Genomic DNA, 19,793 nt, shown 5'->3' on the forward strand with positions numbered 1-19,793 from the left:
GATAGAAATTAGTTAAGACTGATTTCAGTTTCCCTGCATTAAAGTCCCGGCCACTAGGAGTGCCACCTCTGGGTGGGCGTTTTCCTGTTTGCTTATTTCCTCATACAGAGTGCGGTCTTAGTGCCAGCATCCGTCTGTGGTGGTAGATAAACAAACAGCCCCAGAAAATATAGATGGAGAGCAAATATTGTGCTCTACAGCTTATCATGACATACTCTACTTCAGGCGAGCAAAATCTAGAGACTTCCTTAGATTTCGTGCACCAGCTGTTATATTATATATATATATATTTATATATATATACACACACAGACCATGTTCCCTCGTGCTGTTCTATCTAGCTGGTGCAGCGTACATCCCGCCAGCTGAACGTTATCCATGTCGTCATTCAGTCATGATTTGGTGAAACATATGATATTACAGTTTTTGATGTCCCGTTGATTGGATATTCGTGATCGTACCTCATCTATCTTTGGCAAGTAATATTGATGGTAAAGGCAGATTCCCCACTCGCCCTGTGTCCTCTATACCTGCGTCACTTTCTCCTACCAATGACAGGGATATTGGCCTTGTCGGGTGTCTGAAGTACATCCTGTGCGTCTTTCTTGTTGCAGAAACAAATCTTTGTCTAATCCGAGGTGAGTGATCGCTGACCTGATATCCAGAAGCTTTTTTTTGTGACGTAAGATACAGTGGCAGAAACATTATGTACAAAATTAGTAACATATAACGTGAAAAACCCCACATAAAAGCACAATTGGTTAGGCGCCCGTAAAACGGCTGCCATTTCTTCCACCGTCATCTTCACACTGATGGTTAACCTTCACACTGATGGTTAACCTCTGATCTAAAATACCTAGTCATATCCAGCACAACAACCCCCCAAAACCTCCTTACAATAATTTATCTGATGTTATGATTAGTTCCACTTACTAGCTCTCTTAGGCCTACAACAATAGTCCTGGCTAAAGGACGGACAGGTAAACAGGTTAGTATCAGAAGGAAGTACCATGATTTCTGCCTGAATAGCCCCAGACCGGGGGTGATATATTATTTCAAGCATGTTGTTTGTGTGCATGTATGTGTGAGGGGGGTTGCTGCCTTAGAAGGTTAACTAATTATGAAATATACCTCAATTATACATGGACTGCGGATAAAATGCATACAGAGGCTCAGTCAAAGAAATCCACTTACAAATGTGACGGCAGTTCAGCGGACTAGAGAGACAGGAAAAAAGGGACGGCCGCAGAAATGTTTGAGGATAAAATTCGTATTTTTCATTGAGACTGTACTTCCTACCTCAGTGACTATTGCGATGGAACGTGACCCATATCTACTACTTCTCATTTCTTTCTCTTGTTTTCTCACACACAGGTATCCTGTGCTTTATGACCCAACAGAGTCCTCAGAACAGAAAAGACGAGATATATTCGTATTTTTATTTAAGATTACTCTCGCCCCTCTCCTATTCAGATGCAACAGAGTAGGAGAAGGACCCGGAACGGGAGCAGAAGACAAAGCTAGCCCCTAAATTAGTCTTTAAACTACAAGTCTATGGCTGAATCTCATTCCAAAAACTCACTTGGCACACTTAGTAGAATTTAATTGAATCTCTCATCTGTCTCCCTCTTTCCCTCCCTCTAATTCCTAAGCCAGAAAGTTCAGAAGTCATGTGTCCTTAGGCAGATCATCAGTCAGAGAGCGGGCAGAGGTTAGAGATGAAAGGTCACTGTGATTCATTACCAGGGTCATTATGCATTGAGGTGTGTTTGTGTGTGTGTGAAAAAATAAATAAAACAAAATATATTCATTTTATAACTCGTTTTATGTTTCCTTGAGTATTACCTATGCACTTTCAGGATTTGCCTTCCCTCCTTGCCCCTGCCTGCCTTGCATCCTCCTTTCATCCCATGAGTTGACATAGAAAAGAGCAGAAGTTGTGAACAATCCCATCAGACTCCAGTCCTACCTACCTACCTACCTACCTACCTACCTACCTACCTACCTACCTACCTACCTACCTACAGGTTATAAAAAAGAGCAGAAGCTCTGAATAGTATTTTAACCTAGGTCTGGTGTGTGATAACACTGTGGATATGTAGTTCTGCTGGTGTTCTGATGTTCTGCTGAATGTTTGACAAACAAACAAAAACATGATATGAACGTAGGAACACACCCATACCGGCACACTCACTCACTTTCACACACACACACACACACTCACTCACTCACTCACTTTCACACACACACACACACACACACACACACACACACACACACACACACACACACACACACGTCTCTTTTTCCAGTTTTGTTGTCTGAAACTTTGACAAGTCGCTAAGCTCAAGTGGAGCATGACGGATTCTCCCCCGTCTTTCTCCTTTCTCTTCCCCTTCTCTCTTTAAATAATGGAATAAAACAACAACAGTGGTGGGAAAGAAACTAGGGAGGGGAACAGAAAGACAGAGAGAAAAAGGCCTGAAATAATAAGTAGGCCGAGGAGCGACGGAGGGGGAAATTTACAGGGCTGGGGCATGAAGATTAAAAATTAATGGCTGGCTCACGGCAGACGGACCCCCCATCAGGATGGGATTCTACGTCTGGCTCCTGAAATATGGGTCAGACAGGAGAGAGGGAAGCAGGGAATGAGAGAATCGGAGCGAGCGAAAGAGCGAGAGAGAGAAAATCAGAGAAAGAGAATCAGAGAGAAAGAAAGCCCACCTCTATACAGAGTTATCTGGGGGAAAAACGAGGGAACGAGAGAATCTGAGAAAGAGAGAGAGCTTACCTCCATCTAACGAGTAATTTAGGAAAAAAAAGGATGAACTGAGGTACAAGCTGGCAGGGTTAGCTTGGATCAATTACATCTCCAGAAATTCAGGAAATTCAATCCATGGAGTTGGAAATTAATCATACCAAGTTTCTCATTCCGATCTATGTGGTGATCTCTGATAATGACTTAATGGGTGCAAAGGTGTGTGGACTGAAATCTATCTCAACCACAGGGTACTTATTGTGACACATTATTGTAATAGACAGTTGTGAATGTGTGTGTGCAAGCACAACCTTATAAATCCCTTTAAGCATTTAAAAATATTTAAATTAATCCAGAACATTATTTTGAAGGCTCCCTCAAGAGCCATAGTATAGTTGAAATAATTTCCCGGCATACATTTCCACTCACTACACAGGGTATATAGCAGTATGATCAGGCCAATGGAAATACTCAGCCTCTACATGGATTATATTGGGACACTTTCAACCCAGTGAGTCACTCTGGATCAAAGCAGTTGGACAAAGTCTTCATTTAGACTGACCACTAACTACATCTCAACCCAGAAACAACTCCGACACTGACAGCTGGAGTGGATAGGGAAACATCAGTGCCCTGTGTATGGCTGCTTCCCAAATGGCACCCTATTCCATAGGGCTCTGCTCAAAAGTAGTGCACTATATAGGGAATAGGGTGCCATTTGGGATGAAGCATATAAGTACATGTAAGTAAAAATATGCACCAATTCCTGACGTGTGTAAGTACATGGCGATATAAATATGAGTGTATAAATATACACACTACCACTCTCTCGATGCCTTTCTACTGCTGCCAGCCAGCTGAAGCCTTTTCCAGTTTCTTTCCCCGGCACGTGCACACACATGCATACACAAATGCACACACACACACACATACACACCCAGGCAACAGGAGGAAGCATGTGAACAGTAAGGTAAAATGTCATCCTCAGAGTCAGGTGTGGTTGCCATGGGAGCAGTGACCTCTCTTAATGGGAGTGTGCGTGTGTGTGTGTGTGTGTGTGTGTGTGTGTGTGTGTGTGTGTGTATATATCTTAGTATTCTGTGTTTTCTTTTTTATGTTGGTTAGGCCAGGGTGTGACATGGGTGATTTTTGTGTCTTGTTTTGTCTAGGGGTTTTGTAGTCTATGGGGTTGTGTTCAGTTGACTGTTCTAGGTAAGTCTATGGTTGCCTGGAGTGGTTCTCAATCAGAGGCAGGTGTTTATCGTTGTCTCTGATTGGGAACCATATTTAGGCAGCCATATTCTTTAGGTATCTTGTGGGTGGTTGTTCCTGTCTCTGTGTTTTGCACCAGTTAAGACTTTCGTTTTTTCCACGTTTTCTTATTTTGTATAGTGTTCAAGTTTTCATCTTTCATTAAAGATGTTTATAAATAACCACGCTGCATTTTGGTCCTCCTCTCCTTCCCAGGAAGAAAACTGTTACAGAACCACCCACCATAACAGGACCAAGCGGCGTGGTGACAGGCAGCGGCAGCAGGAGCAGCGCAAGGAGGAATGGACATGGGATGACAAGGGTTGCTACCTTTGGGAGGAGATCCTGGCGGGAAAGGATCGCCTCCCATGGGAACAGGTGGAGGCAGCTAGGAGAGCAGAGGCAGCCGGAAAGAGGAGCCGGCGATAAGAGGGAACACGGCTGGCAAGGAAGCCCGAGAGTCAGCCATCAAAAATGTATTGGCGGGGGAACACAGGGAGTATGGCGAAGCCAGGTAGGAGACCTGCGCCAACTTCCTGTGCTTACCGGGGGGCTAGAGAGACCGGGCAGGCACCGTGTTATGCTGTGGAGTGCACGGTGTCCCCAGTGCGGGTGCATAGCCCGGTACGGTACACACCAGCTCCTCGTATCGGCCGGGCTAGAGTGGGCATCCAGCCAGGTGTCATGAAGCCGGCTCTACGCATCTGGTCTCCAGTGCGTCTCCTTGGGCCGGCGTACATGGCACCAGCCTTACGTATGGTGTCCCCGGTTCGCCTGCACAGCCCAGTGCAGGCTATTCCACCTCGCCGCACTGGCAGGGCGACCGGGAGCATTCAACCGGGTAAGGTTGGGCAGGCTCGGTGCTCAATAGCTCCAGTGCGCCTGCACGGTCTGGTCTATCCAGTACCACCTCCACACACCAGCCCTCCGGTGGCAGCTCCCCGCACTCGCCCTGAGGTGCGTGTCCTCAGCCCAGTACCACCAGTGCCGGCATCACGCACCAGGCCTACAGTGCGCCTCGTCTGTCCAGAGCCGCTAGAGTCTCCCGTCTGTCCTGAGCCGCCAGAGTCTCCCGTCTGTCATGAGCCGCCAGAGTCTCCCATCTGTCATGAGCCGCCAGAGTCTCCCGTCTATCATGAGCCGCCAGAGCCGCCAGTCAGCCAGGATCTTCCAGAGCCGCCAGTCAGCCAGGATCTTCCAGAGCCGCCAGTCAGCCAGGATCTTCCAGAGCCGCCAGTCAGCCAGGATCTTCCAGAGCCGCCAGTCAGCCAGGATCCGCCAGAGCCGCCATTCAGCCAGGATCCGTCAGAGCCGCCATTCAGTCAGGATCTGCCAGAGCCGTCAACCTGCCTGAGCTATCTCTTAGTCTTGGGCTACCTCTCAGTCCTGAGCTACCTATCAGTACCTGAGCTACCTCTCTTGAGCTACTTCACCCCTCAGCTACCCCTACCCCTCAGTCAGTCCCGAGCTACCCCTCAGTCCCGAGCTACCCCTCAGTCCCGAGCTACCCCTCAGTCCCGAGCTGCCCCTCAGTTGCCCCTACCCCTGCCCCTCAGTCCCGAGCTGCCCCTCAGTCCAGTGGGGCCCTTTGTTAAGGTTACTAGGCCAAGGTCGGCGGCGAGGGTCGCCACTCAAGGGACGCTAAGTAAGCGGACTAAGACTGTGTTGGAGTGTGGTCCACGTCCCGCGCCAGAGCCGCCACCATGGACAGACGCCCACCCAGACCCTTCCCAATGGGTTTAGGTGTGCGGCCGGGAGTCCGCACCTTTGGGGGGGGGGGGGGGGGGGGGGGTACTGTCACGCCCTGGTCTTAGTATTCTGTGTTTTCTTTATTATGTTGGTTAGGCCAGGGTGTGACATGGGTGATTTTTGTGTCTTGTTTTGTCTAGGGTTTTGTAGTCTATGGGGTTGTGTTCAGTTGAGTGTTTTAGGTAAGTCTATGGTTGCCTGGAGTGGTTCTCAATCGGAGGCAGGTGTTTATCGTTGTCTCTGATTGGGAACCATATTTAGGCAGCCATATTCTTTAAGTATCTTGTGGGTGGTTGTTCCTGTCTCTGTGTTTTGCACCAGTTAGGACTGTTTCGTTTTTTCCACGTTTTCTTATTTTGTATAGTGTTCACATTTTCATCTTTCATTAAAGATGTTTATAAATAACCACGCTGCATTTTGGTCCTCCTCTCCTTCCCAGGAAGAAAACCTTTACAGAAAGAGGATTATGCTAGTCCGTGGTGAGTAATTGCAGTCGTGATCCTGCCATCCTCTGACTTGCCTTGTTGATAGTGTTAAGGCAGAGCAGAGCATTATTTTGGTGAGACTTCTCCCCATTTTAGCTACTGTTGTACCAATATGTTTTCACCATAACAGTTTACTACAATCCAGGGTTATTCCAAGCAGTTTAAACACCTCAACTTGCTCAATTTCCACATTATTCATTATGAGACATAGTTGAGGTTTCGTGAATGATTTCTCCCAAACACAATGCTTGCTTCCTTGCTACACATTCCGAAATGAACTGCAGCTCTTTGTTAAGTGTTGCAATCATTTTAGTTGCTGTAGTAGCTGACGTTACTCAAAGCCAGTGCAGGTCTTAACAAAAGACTCCACTATGCAAGTAATCATTTCAATAGAATGTTAATGTCACTACGAAAACTGTCGACCGACCGGCTCGATTCGATTAAAATTTGAAATAGTGTTTTTTACATTTGATAAAAGTAGAGACTTGGAGCTAGAAAATGGTTTATCATATTCTACGGTTGAGGAACAATGGGAAAGTAATTCTGCTTTGAAAGTTGTTAAAGTTGTAACCTCACTTTTGAGAAAATGGTCTTCGAATGTTTTGGTACTACTACTGGAAAGCTCTTCTTTGTCTTCACTCATTCAGCATCGTTCACACCCTCTTAAGCTTTAGCCCCACCCATCTCTTTAAGGGTTGATCTGAGCGTTCTGTCCTAACAACATCAGTTGTTGGCTAGCTTGCTAGCTACTTCCAGACACAAATGAGAGAACAGCTCACTGACCATTTTACTCACCCTAGCAGAGCTGGTTAGGCTATTTTTATGTTATCCAGAGCGTTGGTGACTGCAACTATGCTGTTGGCAACAATTGATGCTTTTTTTGCCAACGTTTACTGACACCGGCCATATTCATCAGGTGTTGAGCGTTCGTAACTTTTGACAGTTATTCTGTGCTCAAGCACCCAAGCTAGCTGGCTAACTTTGGCTATCTAACTAGCTGACTAGCAAAATCAATGATGAGACCTTCATGCTGGGTCTTTTGAAAAATGGCGGGTGGGGAAGCAAAACCTACTGAGTGATATTGAAAGAGGGAGATAAGCCGTGTGAGGAAACTGCTTTTTTCACCCGATCTGTCCAACTTATCACCTCTAAAATGTAAATAAAACACTATTAAGTGTTTATATAATGTGTCATAACATGCCTACTTGAAGGTTTGTGTCGAATTTGAAAAAGTTATTTTTAGGGAGGTGCTAAAGTTATCTTCAGAAATAAACAGCTGCTGTAGCAGCTTTTGAGAGTCATGATGGCTGGCAGTGATGATGCAAAAAATGTATACATTCAGTTGTACAATTGACAAAGTATCCCCCTTTACTCTGTCCCTTTCTTGTTTTTAATCTGAGAGAAGCGCTACACCTGGTGGAGAGAGGCTGTATGACACAGAATGAGTTGCATTATGGGCACTGTACGTTACATCATGACGCGTCACAATTTATTGTACAGCGTCAGAGGGGTCCGTTTTCTCAACTTTACTATCGGGCCATAACCATGTCAATCAACGCTTGAATAGAGACATAGTTCCCACCCTGGATTTTGATGCCAACACAGTCGCTAGAGTCCCAATTGTTTTCATTGCAGCCTTGTTTCAATGCCACAATTACCCACATTTGTACAGAATGGGGTTAGTCTACAGTAAAGGCTAACTGGTAGCCTAGCTAGCCAACAAATAATGACATTGCTATTTTTTTACCCCCTATCAAGCTATGTGGTGACAGCTAATGTTTTAAAAAGTTTAGCCGTATTTTGTATTACAGCTTAATATAAGCTAGCTGGCTAACTAAGTAACTTGGCTAGCTAGCAACTTGGCTAGCTAGCAACTTGGCTTGTTCTCGTCATGAAGGAAGCAGGTAGAGCAGCTACCTTGTGGTATGGTTAGTGAAATGACAATATTTTATTTCAATATCGACACAATATTGATTCATGATTTATGCATTGACAGTTTGAAGTGGATCACAGACCAACACTACCACCATGTTGGGTCTGGACTGCGAGGGAACGCCGCTGACGACCAAATCATGACCCATCATATCCATCGTCTATAACAAACAGGACGGTCCCTTTTATCAGACATACAAGGATGAATATTACATATCATGTACGGATAACTATTGATTTTTAGACATTTTTTATTATACAGATACCTGCCGGGGTGGCAGGTAGCCTAGTGGTTAGAGTGTTGGACTAGTAACCGAAAGGTTGCAAGATTGAATCCCCGAGCTGACAAGGTAAAAATCTGACGTTCTACCACTGAACAAGGCAGTTAATCCCACTGTTCCTAGGCAGTCATTGAAAATAAGAATTTGTTCTTAACTGACCTGCATAGTTAAATAAAGGTAAAAATAAATAAATAAATTGATCAGGTAATGACTACAGGTATGAGACATTTCTGAAAGTATGTAGATTCATTCATGCCCAAGTATAAAGGCTTAGATATATCAGCATGTTGACACATATCCTTCCCGAAGTAAAAATATTCTACAAATATGTAAGCGTGCATCAGGTGTGTGTCTTACATGTATCTCATCCCTGCATGATAGCAGGAAGATTTCTGAGGTCAGGACTGGATGCATGGAGAATTGTTTTATTTAACCTTCATTTAACTAGGCCAGTCAGTTAAGAACAAATTCTTATTTTCAATGACGGCCTACAGAAATTGTGAGTGTGTGTGTGTGTGTGTGAGACTTACGACAGTCCTGTTCGTCGGAGTCATCCTCACAGTCATTGTCCCCGTCACACACCCAGGAGCGGCGGATACACTTCCCATTGTCACAGTGGAAGTCCAGTGGAGAGCAGGTGGGCAGCACTACAGAGGAAAACACCAGCCATTAACACAGCCGAAGCAAAGCACGAGCATACACACACAAATGCATGATAGCGAACATGGCCCCATGGTCACAGCCAATACACAGAGTATACAAATGACATAGACTGTCCAGTTGAATCCAGGTGAATTCTAGGATCCCTTATTGATGTTACTTGTTAAATCCACTTCAATCAGTATAGATGAAGGGGAGGAGACAGGTTAAAGGATTTTTAAGCATTGAGACAATTGAGACATGGATTGTGTATGTGTGCCAGTCAGAGGGAGAATGGGCAAGACAAAAGGCAGGCACACCGGCATGTGTCAAGAACTGCAACATTGCTGGGTTTTTCACGCTCAACAGTTTTCTGTATGTATAAGGAATGGTCCTCCGCACAAAAGGACATCCAGCCAACTTTGCACAACGGTGGGAAGCATTGGAGTCAACATGGGCCAGCATCCCTGTGGAACGCTCATGACACATTGTAGAATCCATGCCCCAACAAAGACAGAGACGAATGAGAACAGAAAGTATAGGAAATAAGCAAAGACAAGGTGATGGCAGGGAAATACACTGGATGGAGGGGAGGTTGGTTATTTATTATCCTCCATATCCTATTCTATGTGTCCATTCCCTGAGTCCAGTACTCAGTACATTCCTCACTAACTGCATATCCGCTGAGTCTGCTGTACCCATCGCAGAATGACTGGCTCTTTGTCATCAACAGATAATGAAATTACCAAGGAGAGGGGGAGGAAGAGGAGGAGGACGAAGAAGCAGAAGAGTTATCTTTCTTGTGGGCCTTCCGGCCACTAATATATACACACAAACACACACACGTACATGCCTGTTGATATGAAGTATGAAATATTGACCGTCCAACATGGACTACATGAAAAATGCATGACTTCACTGAGTAAAGCAGCCCATGCGGCAGCCAGCTATGAAGTCTGAACTGACTGAGTGAAGTAAGAACGAATAATGTGTGTGTGTGTGTGTGTGTGTCAGAGGCATTATGGAGTAACTCGGTGAAGAAAGCCCCACTGACCCATATAGTCCTGTATGGGTCCTGTATTATTAACAGAGAGAGAAAAAGAGAAAGAAAGCAAGAGAGAGAGAGAGAGAGAGAGAGAGAGAGAGAGAGAGAGAGAGAGAAGAAATTGGAAATACAGACATTGTCATCCTACAAGAAACATGGTATAAAGGAGACGGACCCACTGGTTGCCCTCTAAGTTAAGAGCTGGTAGTCCCATCCACCAAACTACCAGGTGTGAAATAGGGAAGAGACAGTGGGTATGCTAACGTGGTATAGAACAGACCTAACCCACTCTATTAAATTAGTTAAAACAGGAACATTTTACATCTGGCGAGAAATTAATAAAGAAATTATCTCATCAGACAAAAATGTCCTCATGTGTGCTACCTACATCCCCCCAATAGAATCCCCATACTTTAACGATGACAGCTTCTCTATCCTAGAGGGGGTGGAGAAGGGACATGTACAAGTCTGTGGCGACCTAAATGCCAGAACTGGACAAGAACCCTCAGCACACAGGGGAACAAAAACCTACCTGGAGGGGACAACATTCCCTCCCCCACATGTCCCCGCCTGGACATGACTATGACAACATAACCAACAAAAACTGGTCACAACTCCTGTAGCTTCACAGGAGAGCTGTTTGATTGTAAAACATGTTTTGTTTGTTGCAAAATGTGTTTTTTGGCAGAAATGCCTTTTCGAACAAGTGAACTTTCATGTGGCTTAATAACAAACGTGTACGCCATCTGTAAATACGAATACAACTCTTAAATTACAAGCCTTGAAAAAGCCAGCAACCTTCCCACTAGCCATGATTGGCTGAGATAATGAGTGGGCTGGACATGCCGAGAGTGGAGTTTGGATTGGTCTGCCATATAGAAGGCTTCAGTCTATTTGAGCTGGTCAGTCTGTGTTGGTAATGATGTCGAACGCAGCTTTTAAAATATACACTGCTCAAAAAAATAAAGGGAACACTTAAACAACACAACGTAACTATAAGTCAATCACACTTCCGTGAAATCAAACTGTCCACTTAGGAAGCAACACTGATTGACAATAAATTTCACGTGCTGTTGTGCAAATGGAATAGACAAAAGGTGGAAATTATAGGCAATTAGCAAGACACCCCCAATAAAGGAGTGGTTCTGCAGGTGATAACCACAGACCACTTCTCAGTTCCTATGCTTCCTGGCTGATGTTTTGGTCACTTTTGAATGCTGGCGGTGCTTTCACTCTAGTGGTAGCATGAGACGGAGTCTACAACCCACAGAAGTGGCTCAGGTAGTGCAGCTCCTCCAGGATGACACATCAATGCGAGCTGTGGCAAGAAGGTTTGCTGTGTCTGTCAGCGTAGTGTCCAGAGCATGGAGGCGCTACCAGGAGACAGGCCAGTACATCAGGAGACGTGGAGGAGGCCGTAGGAGGGCAACAACCAAGCAGCAGAACCGCTACCGCCACATTTGTGAAAGGAGGAGCAGGAGGAGCACTGCCAGAGCCCTGCAAAATGACCTCCAGCCGGCCACAAATGTGCATGTCTCTGCTCAAACGATCAGAAACAGACTCCATGAGGGTGGTATGAGGGCCCGACGTCCACAGGTGGGGGTTGTGCTTACAGCCCAACACCGTGCAGGACGTTTTCCATTTGCCAGAGAACACCAAGATGGGCAAATTCGCCACTGGCGCCCTGTGCTCTTCACAGATGAAAGCAGGATCACACTGAGCACATGTGACAGACGTCACAGTCTGGAGACGCCGTGGAGAACGTTCTGCTGCCTGCAACATCCTCCAGCATGACCGGTTTGGCGGTGGGTCAGTCATGGTGTGGGGTGGCATTTCTTTGGGGGGCCGCACAGCCCTCCATGTGCTCGCCAGAGGTAGCCTGACTGCCATTAGGTACCGAGATGAGATCCTCAGACCCCTTGTGAGACCATATACTGGTGCGTTTGGCCCTGGGTTCCTCCTAATGCAAGACAATGCTAGACCTCATGTGGCTGGAGTGTGTCAGCAGCTCCTGCAAGAGGAAGGCATTGATGCAATGGACTGTTCCGCCCGTTCCCCAGACCTGAATCCAATTGAGCACATCTGGGTCATCATGTCTCGCTCCATCCACCAATGCCACGTTGCACCACAGACTGTCCAGGAGTTGGCGGATGCTTTAGTCCAGGTCTGGGAGGAGATCCCTCAGGAGACCATCCGCCACTTCATCAGGAGCATGCCCAGGCATTGTAGGGAGGTCTTACAGGCACGTGGAGGCCACACACACTACTGAGCCTCATTTTGACTTGTTTTAAGGACATTACATCAAAGTTGGATTAGCCCGTAGTGTGGTTTTCCACTCGAATTTTGAGTGTGACTCCAAATCCAGACCCTCCATGGGTTGATAATTTTGATTTCCATTGATCATTTTTGTGTGATTTTGTTGTCAGCACATTCAACTATGTAAAGAAAAAAGTATTTAATAAGAATATTTCATTCATTCAGATCTAGGATGTGTTATTTTAGTGTTCCCTTTATTTTTTTGAGCAGTGTATATACAGTGCCTTGCGAAAGTATTCGGCCCCCTTGAACTTTGCGACCTTTTGCCACATTTCAGGCTTCAAACATAAATATATAAAACTGTATATTTTTGTGAAGAATCAACAACAAGTGGGACACAATCATGAAGTGGAACGACATTTATTGGATATTTCAAACTTTTTTAACAAATCAAAAACTGAAAAATTGGGCGTGCAAAATTATTCAGCCCCCTTAAGTTAATACTTTGTAGCGCCACCTTTTGCTGCGATTACAGCTGTAAGTCGCTTGGGGTATGTCTCTATCAGTTTTGCACATCGAGAGACTGAATTTTTTTCCCATTCCTCCTTGCAAAACAGCTCGAGCTCAGTGAGGTTGGATGGAGAGCATTTGTGAACAGCAGTTTTCAGTTCTTTCCACAGATTCTCGATTGGATTCAGGTCTGGACTTTGACTTGGCCATTCTAACACCTGGATATGTTTATTATTGACCCATTCCATTGTAGATTTTGCTTTATGTTTTGGATCATTGTCTTGTTGGAAGACAAATCTCCGTCCCAGTCTCAGGTCTTTTGCAGACTCCATCAGGTTCTCTTCCAGAATGGTCCTGTATTTGGCTCCATCCATCTTCCCATCAATTTTAACCATCTTCCCTGTCCCTGCTGAAGAAAAGCAGGCCCAAAACATGATGCTGCCACCACCATGTTTGACAGTGGGGATGGTGTGTTCAGCTGTGTTGCTTTTACGCCAAACATAACGTTTTGCATTGTTGCCAAAAAGTTCAATTTTGGTTTCATCTGACCAGAGCACCTTCTTCCATATGTTTGGTGTGTCTCCCAGGTGGCTTGTGGCAAACTTTAAATGACACTTTTTATGGATATCTTTAAGAAATGGCTTTCTTCTTGCCACTCTTCCATAAAGGCCAGATTTGTGCAATATACGACTGATTGTTGTCCTATGGACAGAGTCTCCCACCTCAGCTGTAGATCTCTGCAGTTCATCCAGAGTGATCATGGGCCTCTTGGCTGCATCTCTGATCAGTCTTCTCCTTGTATGAGCTAAAAGTTTAGAGGGACGGCCAGGTCTTGGTAAATTTGCAGTGGTCTGATACTCCTTCCGTTTCAATATTATCGCTTGCACAGTGCTCCTTGGGATGTTTAAAGCTTGGGAAATCTTTTTGTATCCAAATCCGGCTTTAAACTTCTTCACAACAGTATCTCGGACCTGCCTGGTGTGTTCCTTGTTCTTCATGATGCTCTCTGCGCTTTTAACGGACCTCTGAGACTATCACAGTGCAGGTGCATTTATAAGGAGACTTGATTACACACAGGTGGATTGTATTTATCATCATTAGTGATTTAGGTCAACATTGGATCATTCAGAGATCCTCACTGAACTTCTGGAGAGAGTTTGCTGCACTGAAAGTAAAGGGGCTGAATAATTTTGCACGGCCAATTTTTCAGTTTTTGATTTGTTAAAAAAGTTTGAAATATCCAATAAATGCCGTTCCACTTCATGATTGTGTCCCACTTGTTGTTGATTCTTCACAAAAAAATACAGTTTTATATCTTTATGTTTGAAGCCTGAAATGTGGCAATAGGTCGCAAAGTTCAAGGGGGCCGAATACTTTCGCAAGGCACTGTATATACACTGCTCAAAAAAATAAAGGGAACACTAAAATAACACATCCTAGATCTGATAATAGATCACGACAGAGATTTGTCTTCCAACAAGACAATGATTCAAAACATAAAGCAAAATCTACAATGGAATGGTTCAATAATAAACATATCCAGGTGTTAGAATGGCCAAGTCCAGACCTGAATCCAATCGAGAATCTGTGGAAAGAACTGAAAACTGCTGTTCACAAATGCTCTCCATCCAACCTCACTGAGCTCGAGATGTTTTGCAAGGAGGAATGGGAAAAAATGTCAGTCTCTCGATGTGCAAAACTGATAGAGACATACCCCAAGCGACTTACAGCTGTAATCGCAGCAAAAGGTGGCGCTACAAAGTATTAACTTAAGGGGGCTGAATAATTTTGCACGCCCAATTTTTCAGTTTTTGATTTGTTAAAAAAGTTTGAAATATCCAATAAATGTCGTTCCACTTCATGATTGTGTCCCACTTGTTGTTGATTCTTCACAAAAAAATACAGTTTTATATCTTTATGTTTGAAGCCTGAAATGTGGCAAAAGGTCGCAAAGTTCAAGGGGGCCGAATACTTTCGCAAGGCACTGTATGTTTATATATAGTGTAGTGGAGCTGCATAGCTAAGTGTTGCTCTCCACTCTCTGGAATATCAAGTTTTGAAATCAGTGGAATTAGAGTATGATAGCTAAAGAGACGGAAACATGAACACACTCCTAGCGCCATATTTCAGGCGCCGACAGAGATGGCCGCCTCGCTTCGCGTTCCTAGGAAACTATGCATTTTTTTTTTTACGTGTTATTTCTTACATTGGTACCCCAGGTCATCTTAGGTTTCATTACATACAGTCGAGAAGAACTACTGAATATAAGAGCAGCGTCAACTCACCATCAGTACGACCAAGAATATGACTTTCTCGAAGCGGATCCTGTGTTCTGCCTTTCACCCAGGACAACAGAATGGATCCCAGCCGGCGACCAAAAACAACGACTTCGTAAAAGAGGGAAACTAAGCGGTCTTCTGGTCAGACTCCGGAGACGGGCACATCGCGCACCACTCCCTAGCATTCCAGAGGGACATCAGAGACTGTAACGTTCTTTGCTTCACGGAAACATGGCTCACTCGAGAGACGCTATCGGAGTCGGTGCAGCCAGCTGGTTTCTCCACGCATCGCGCCAACAGAAACAAACATCTTTCTGGTAAGAAGAAGGGCGGGGGCGTTTGCTTTATGGTTAACGAGACGTGGTGTGGTCACAACAACATACAGGAACTCAAGTCCTTCTGTTCACCTGATTTAGAATTCCTCACAATCAAATGTCGACCGCATTATCTACCAAGGGAATTCTCTTCGATTATAATCACAGCCGTATATATTCCCCCCCAAGCAGACACATCGATGGCTCTGAACTAACTTTATTTGACTCTTTGCAAACTGGAATCCACATATCCTGAGGCTGCATTCATTGTAGCTGGGGATTTTAACAAGGCTAATCTGAAAACAAGACTCCCTAAATTGAATCAGCATATCGATTGCGCAACCAGGGCTGGTAAAACCTTGGATCATTGCTATTCTAACTTCCGCGATGCATATAAGGCTCTCCCCCGCCCTCCTTTCGGAAAAGCTGACCACGACTCCATTTTGTTGCTCCCTGCCTACAGACAGAAGCTAAAACAAGAAGCTCCCGCGCTGAGGTCTGTTCAACGCTGGTCCGACCAATCTGATTCCACGCTCCAAGACTGCTTCCATCACGTGGACTGCGATATGTTTCGTATTGCGTCAAACAACAACATTGACGAATACGCTGATTCGGTGAGCGAGTTCATTAGAACGTGCGTTGAAGATGTCGTTCCCATAGCAACGATTAAAACATTCCCAAACCAGAAACCGTGGATTGATGGCGGCATTCGCGTGAAACTAAAAGCGCGAACCACTGCTTTTAATCAGGGCAAGGTGACCGGAAACATAACCGAATACAAACAGTGTAGCTATTCCCTACGCAAGGCAATCAAACAAGCTAAGCGTCAGTATAGAGACAAAGTAGAATCGCAATTCAACGGCTCAGACACAAGAGGTATGTGGCAGGGCCTACAGTCAATCACGGCTTACAAAAAGAAAACCAGCCCAGTCACGGACCAGGATGTCTTGCTCCCAGGCAGACTAAATAACTTTTTTGCCCGCTTTGAGGACAATACAGTGCCACTGACACGGCAAGCAAAAAAAACATGCGGACTCTCCTTCACTGCAGCCGAGGTGAGTAAAACATTTAAACGTGTTAACCCTCGCAAGGCTGCAGGCCCAGACGGCATCCCCAGCCACGCCCTCAGAGCATGCGCAGACCAGCTGGCTGGTGTGTTTACGGATATATTCAATCAATACTTATCCCAGTCTGCTGTTCCCACATGCTTCAAGAGGGCCACCATTGTTCCTGTTCCCAAGAAAGCTAAGGTAACTGAGCTAAACAACTACCGCCCCGTAGCACTCACTTCCGTCATCATGAAGTGCTTTGAGAGACTAGTCAAGGACCATATCTCCCTCACCCTACCTGACACCCTAGACCCACTCCAATTTGCTTACCGCCCAAATAGGTCCACAGACGATGCAATCTCAACCACACTGCACATTGCCCTAACCCATCTGGACAAGAGGAATACCTATGTGAGAATGCTGTTCATCGACTACAGCTCAGCATTTAACACCATAGTACCCTCCAAACCCGTCATCAAGCTTGAGACCCTGGGTCTCGACCCCGGCCTGTGCAACTGGGTACTGGACTTCCTGACGGGCCGCCCACAGGTGGTGAGGGTAGGTAACAACAGCTCCACCCCGCTGATCCTCAACACTGGGGCCCCACAAGGGTGCGTTCTGAGCCCTCTCCTGTACTCCCTGTTCACCCAGGACTGCGTGGCCAAGCACGCCTCCAACTCAATCATCAAGTTTGCGGACGACACAACAGTGGTAGGCTTGATTACCAACAACGACGAGACGATCTACAGGGAGGAGGTGAGGGCCCTCGGAGTGTGGTGTCAGGAAAATAACCTCACACTCAATGTCAACAAAACTAAGCAGATGATTCTTCAGGAAACAGCAGAGGGAACACCCCCCTATCCACATCGATGGGACAGTAGTGGAGAGGGTAGTAAATTTTAAGTTCCTCGGCATACACATCACAGATAAACTGAATTGGTCCACCCACAAAGACAGCATCGTGAAGAAGGCGCAACAGCGCCTCTTCAACCTCAGGAGGCTGAAGAAATTCAGCTTGTCACCAAAAGCACTCACAAACTTCTACAGATGCACAATCGAGAGCATCCTGTCGGGCTGTATCACCGCCTGGTACGGCAACTGCTCCGCCCACAACCGTAAGGCTCTCCAGAGGGTAGTGAGGTCTGCACAACGCATCACCGGGGGCAAACTACCTGTCCTCCAGGACACCTACACCACCCGATGTCACAGGAAGGCCATAAAGATCATCAAGGACAACAACCACCCGAGCCACTGCCTGTTCACCCCGTTATCATCCAGAAGGCGAGGTCAGTACAGGTGCATCAAAGCTGGGACCGAGAGACTGAAAAACAGCTTCTATCTCTAGGCCATCAGACTGTTAAACAGCCACCGCTAACATTGAGTGGCTGCTGCCAACACACTGACTCAACTCCAGCCACTTTAATAATGGGAATTGATGGGAATTGATGTAAAATATAACACTAGCCACTTTAAACAATGCTACTTAATATAATGTTTACATACCCTACATTATTCATCTCATATGTATACGCATATACTGTACTCTATATCATCTACTGCATCTTTATGTAATACATGTAACACTAGCCACTTTAAACTATGCCACTTTGTTTACATACCCTACATTACTCATCTCATATGTATATACTGTACTCGATACCATCTACTGCATCTTGCCTATGCAGCTCTGTACCATCACTCATTCATATATCTTTATGTACATATTCTTTATCCCTTACACTTGTGTGTATAAGGTAGTAGTTTTGGAATTGTTAGTTAGATTACTCGTTGATTATTACTGCATTGTCGGAACTAGAAGCACAAGCATTTCGCTACACTCGCATTAACATCTGCTAACCATGTGTATGTGACAAATACATTTGATTTGAACAACGGACTCGAGAAATAAGCTCATCAACTGCGTCTGCAGCAGACGTGATACCCTCTGTCATGGCATTGAAACGCCTGCTCAACAAAACTGCCAACACAGACCGTGGGGTTAAACGTACAAAAGTCCTCGAGGCTGTGAACAAGTGATTCGGTGGCATTCTCTCTGAGCCTCTTTACTGCATCGCCACCATGCTCGATGATAGGTACAAGGACCGCTACTTCGATGCAGACAAGAAACAGAGTTGACGTGAAATGTTACACACACAGCTGGACAAGATGAAACGGACAGAGTGACAGTGCACACCGAGGAAGAGGACCCACGACAGACGAGGCCACAGACAGAGCTGAAACTTCTCGGCTTGACAAGTATGATGAAATCCTAGTTGAGAATGAAATGACTGAACAAATGAACAAAACAGCACAGAAGGTAAGGGAAAGAAATAGGTTTTGATTATGTTTTACTGGTAATGGGTAAATGCCAACAAAATAACTTTTTGGTCAGTGTGGTGTGTGTAGGGTTGCACATTTTGGAGAATATTCCGAGGTAGAAACTTTCCTTGGGAATTAACAGGAATATCTGGGAATTAATGGAAATATATGCAAATTAATATTAATATAATTTAAATGTAGATGTTTTTTGCATTGGATATATTTACCATGTCCTATGGGGACAGAAACATAAACCTTTGCCGTATCATAAGACATAATTGCAAATGATAGAAATAAAAAAAAACAATTTAGTTATGAATTTAACTTTAATTATATGAGTTGACTCTTCACATGGGATGATTTTACTGAACAACAAAAGAAAGGGAATATTGAATGATCCATCGCATCTCCCAAAAAAAACGTTTTCAACATACATCCAAGAATCCAAGATGGCGTAGCAGTCAGACGTCCTTGTCCTGTCGTGTCCCTTGTATATATCGTTTTACATATTTTTCGTCGCATATCCTTTAAAATATTTTGCTAAACCTCATCAACTAAATACTCTCTTGCAACCTGTCTCACCCAATGTGGCGTGGATCTGCTTTTTTTCCTAAGTATTTATATTTACTTTGGATCTGGAATCCCTCAACTGAAGCTAGCCAGCTAACTACCAGATATCAGTCTGCAAACCATTGCCAGCGGTCATCAGCTAACCTTCAGCTCGGAAAGCTCTCGCCAGTTCGAACAACGTGACTCTAACCAGAGCATAACGGACCTGTTATTTTTATCCCCGGGTTCCTACCGCAAACTGAACATTTTCATCTGGATCTTCACAACTAGCTAACCGCAATCCCGGATGACTACTCCTGGCTAACGTTTCCATCCCCGAGCAAGCACCAATTTAGCTTGAAGCTAGCCCGGCCAGG

At 45.0% G+C, this 19,793-nt stretch overlaps 1 protein-coding gene across 7 annotated transcripts in view; it reads right to left on the reverse strand.

Annotated features, from left to right (window-relative positions):
- Window positions 1–19,793, reverse strand: part of LOC139411279 (low density lipoprotein receptor-related protein 4) — a 221,804-nt gene that overhangs the window by 75,625 nt on the left and 126,386 nt on the right. For all 7 annotated transcript variants that reach the window (XM_071157355.1, XM_071157356.1, XM_071157351.1 and 4 more), the window contains one exon: window positions 8,987–9,103. In XM_071157355.1, the coding sequence (XP_071013456.1) occupies window positions 8,987–9,103 (117 nt within the window). The remainder of the gene's footprint in view (window positions 1–8,986; window positions 9,104–19,793) is intronic.

The sequence above is a fragment of the Oncorhynchus clarkii genome, chromosome 6 (assembly GCF_045791955.1).
Source record: "Oncorhynchus clarkii lewisi isolate Uvic-CL-2024 chromosome 6, UVic_Ocla_1.0, whole genome shotgun sequence".
Classification (NCBI taxonomy): Eukaryota; Metazoa; Chordata; class Actinopteri; order Salmoniformes; family Salmonidae; genus Oncorhynchus; species Oncorhynchus clarkii.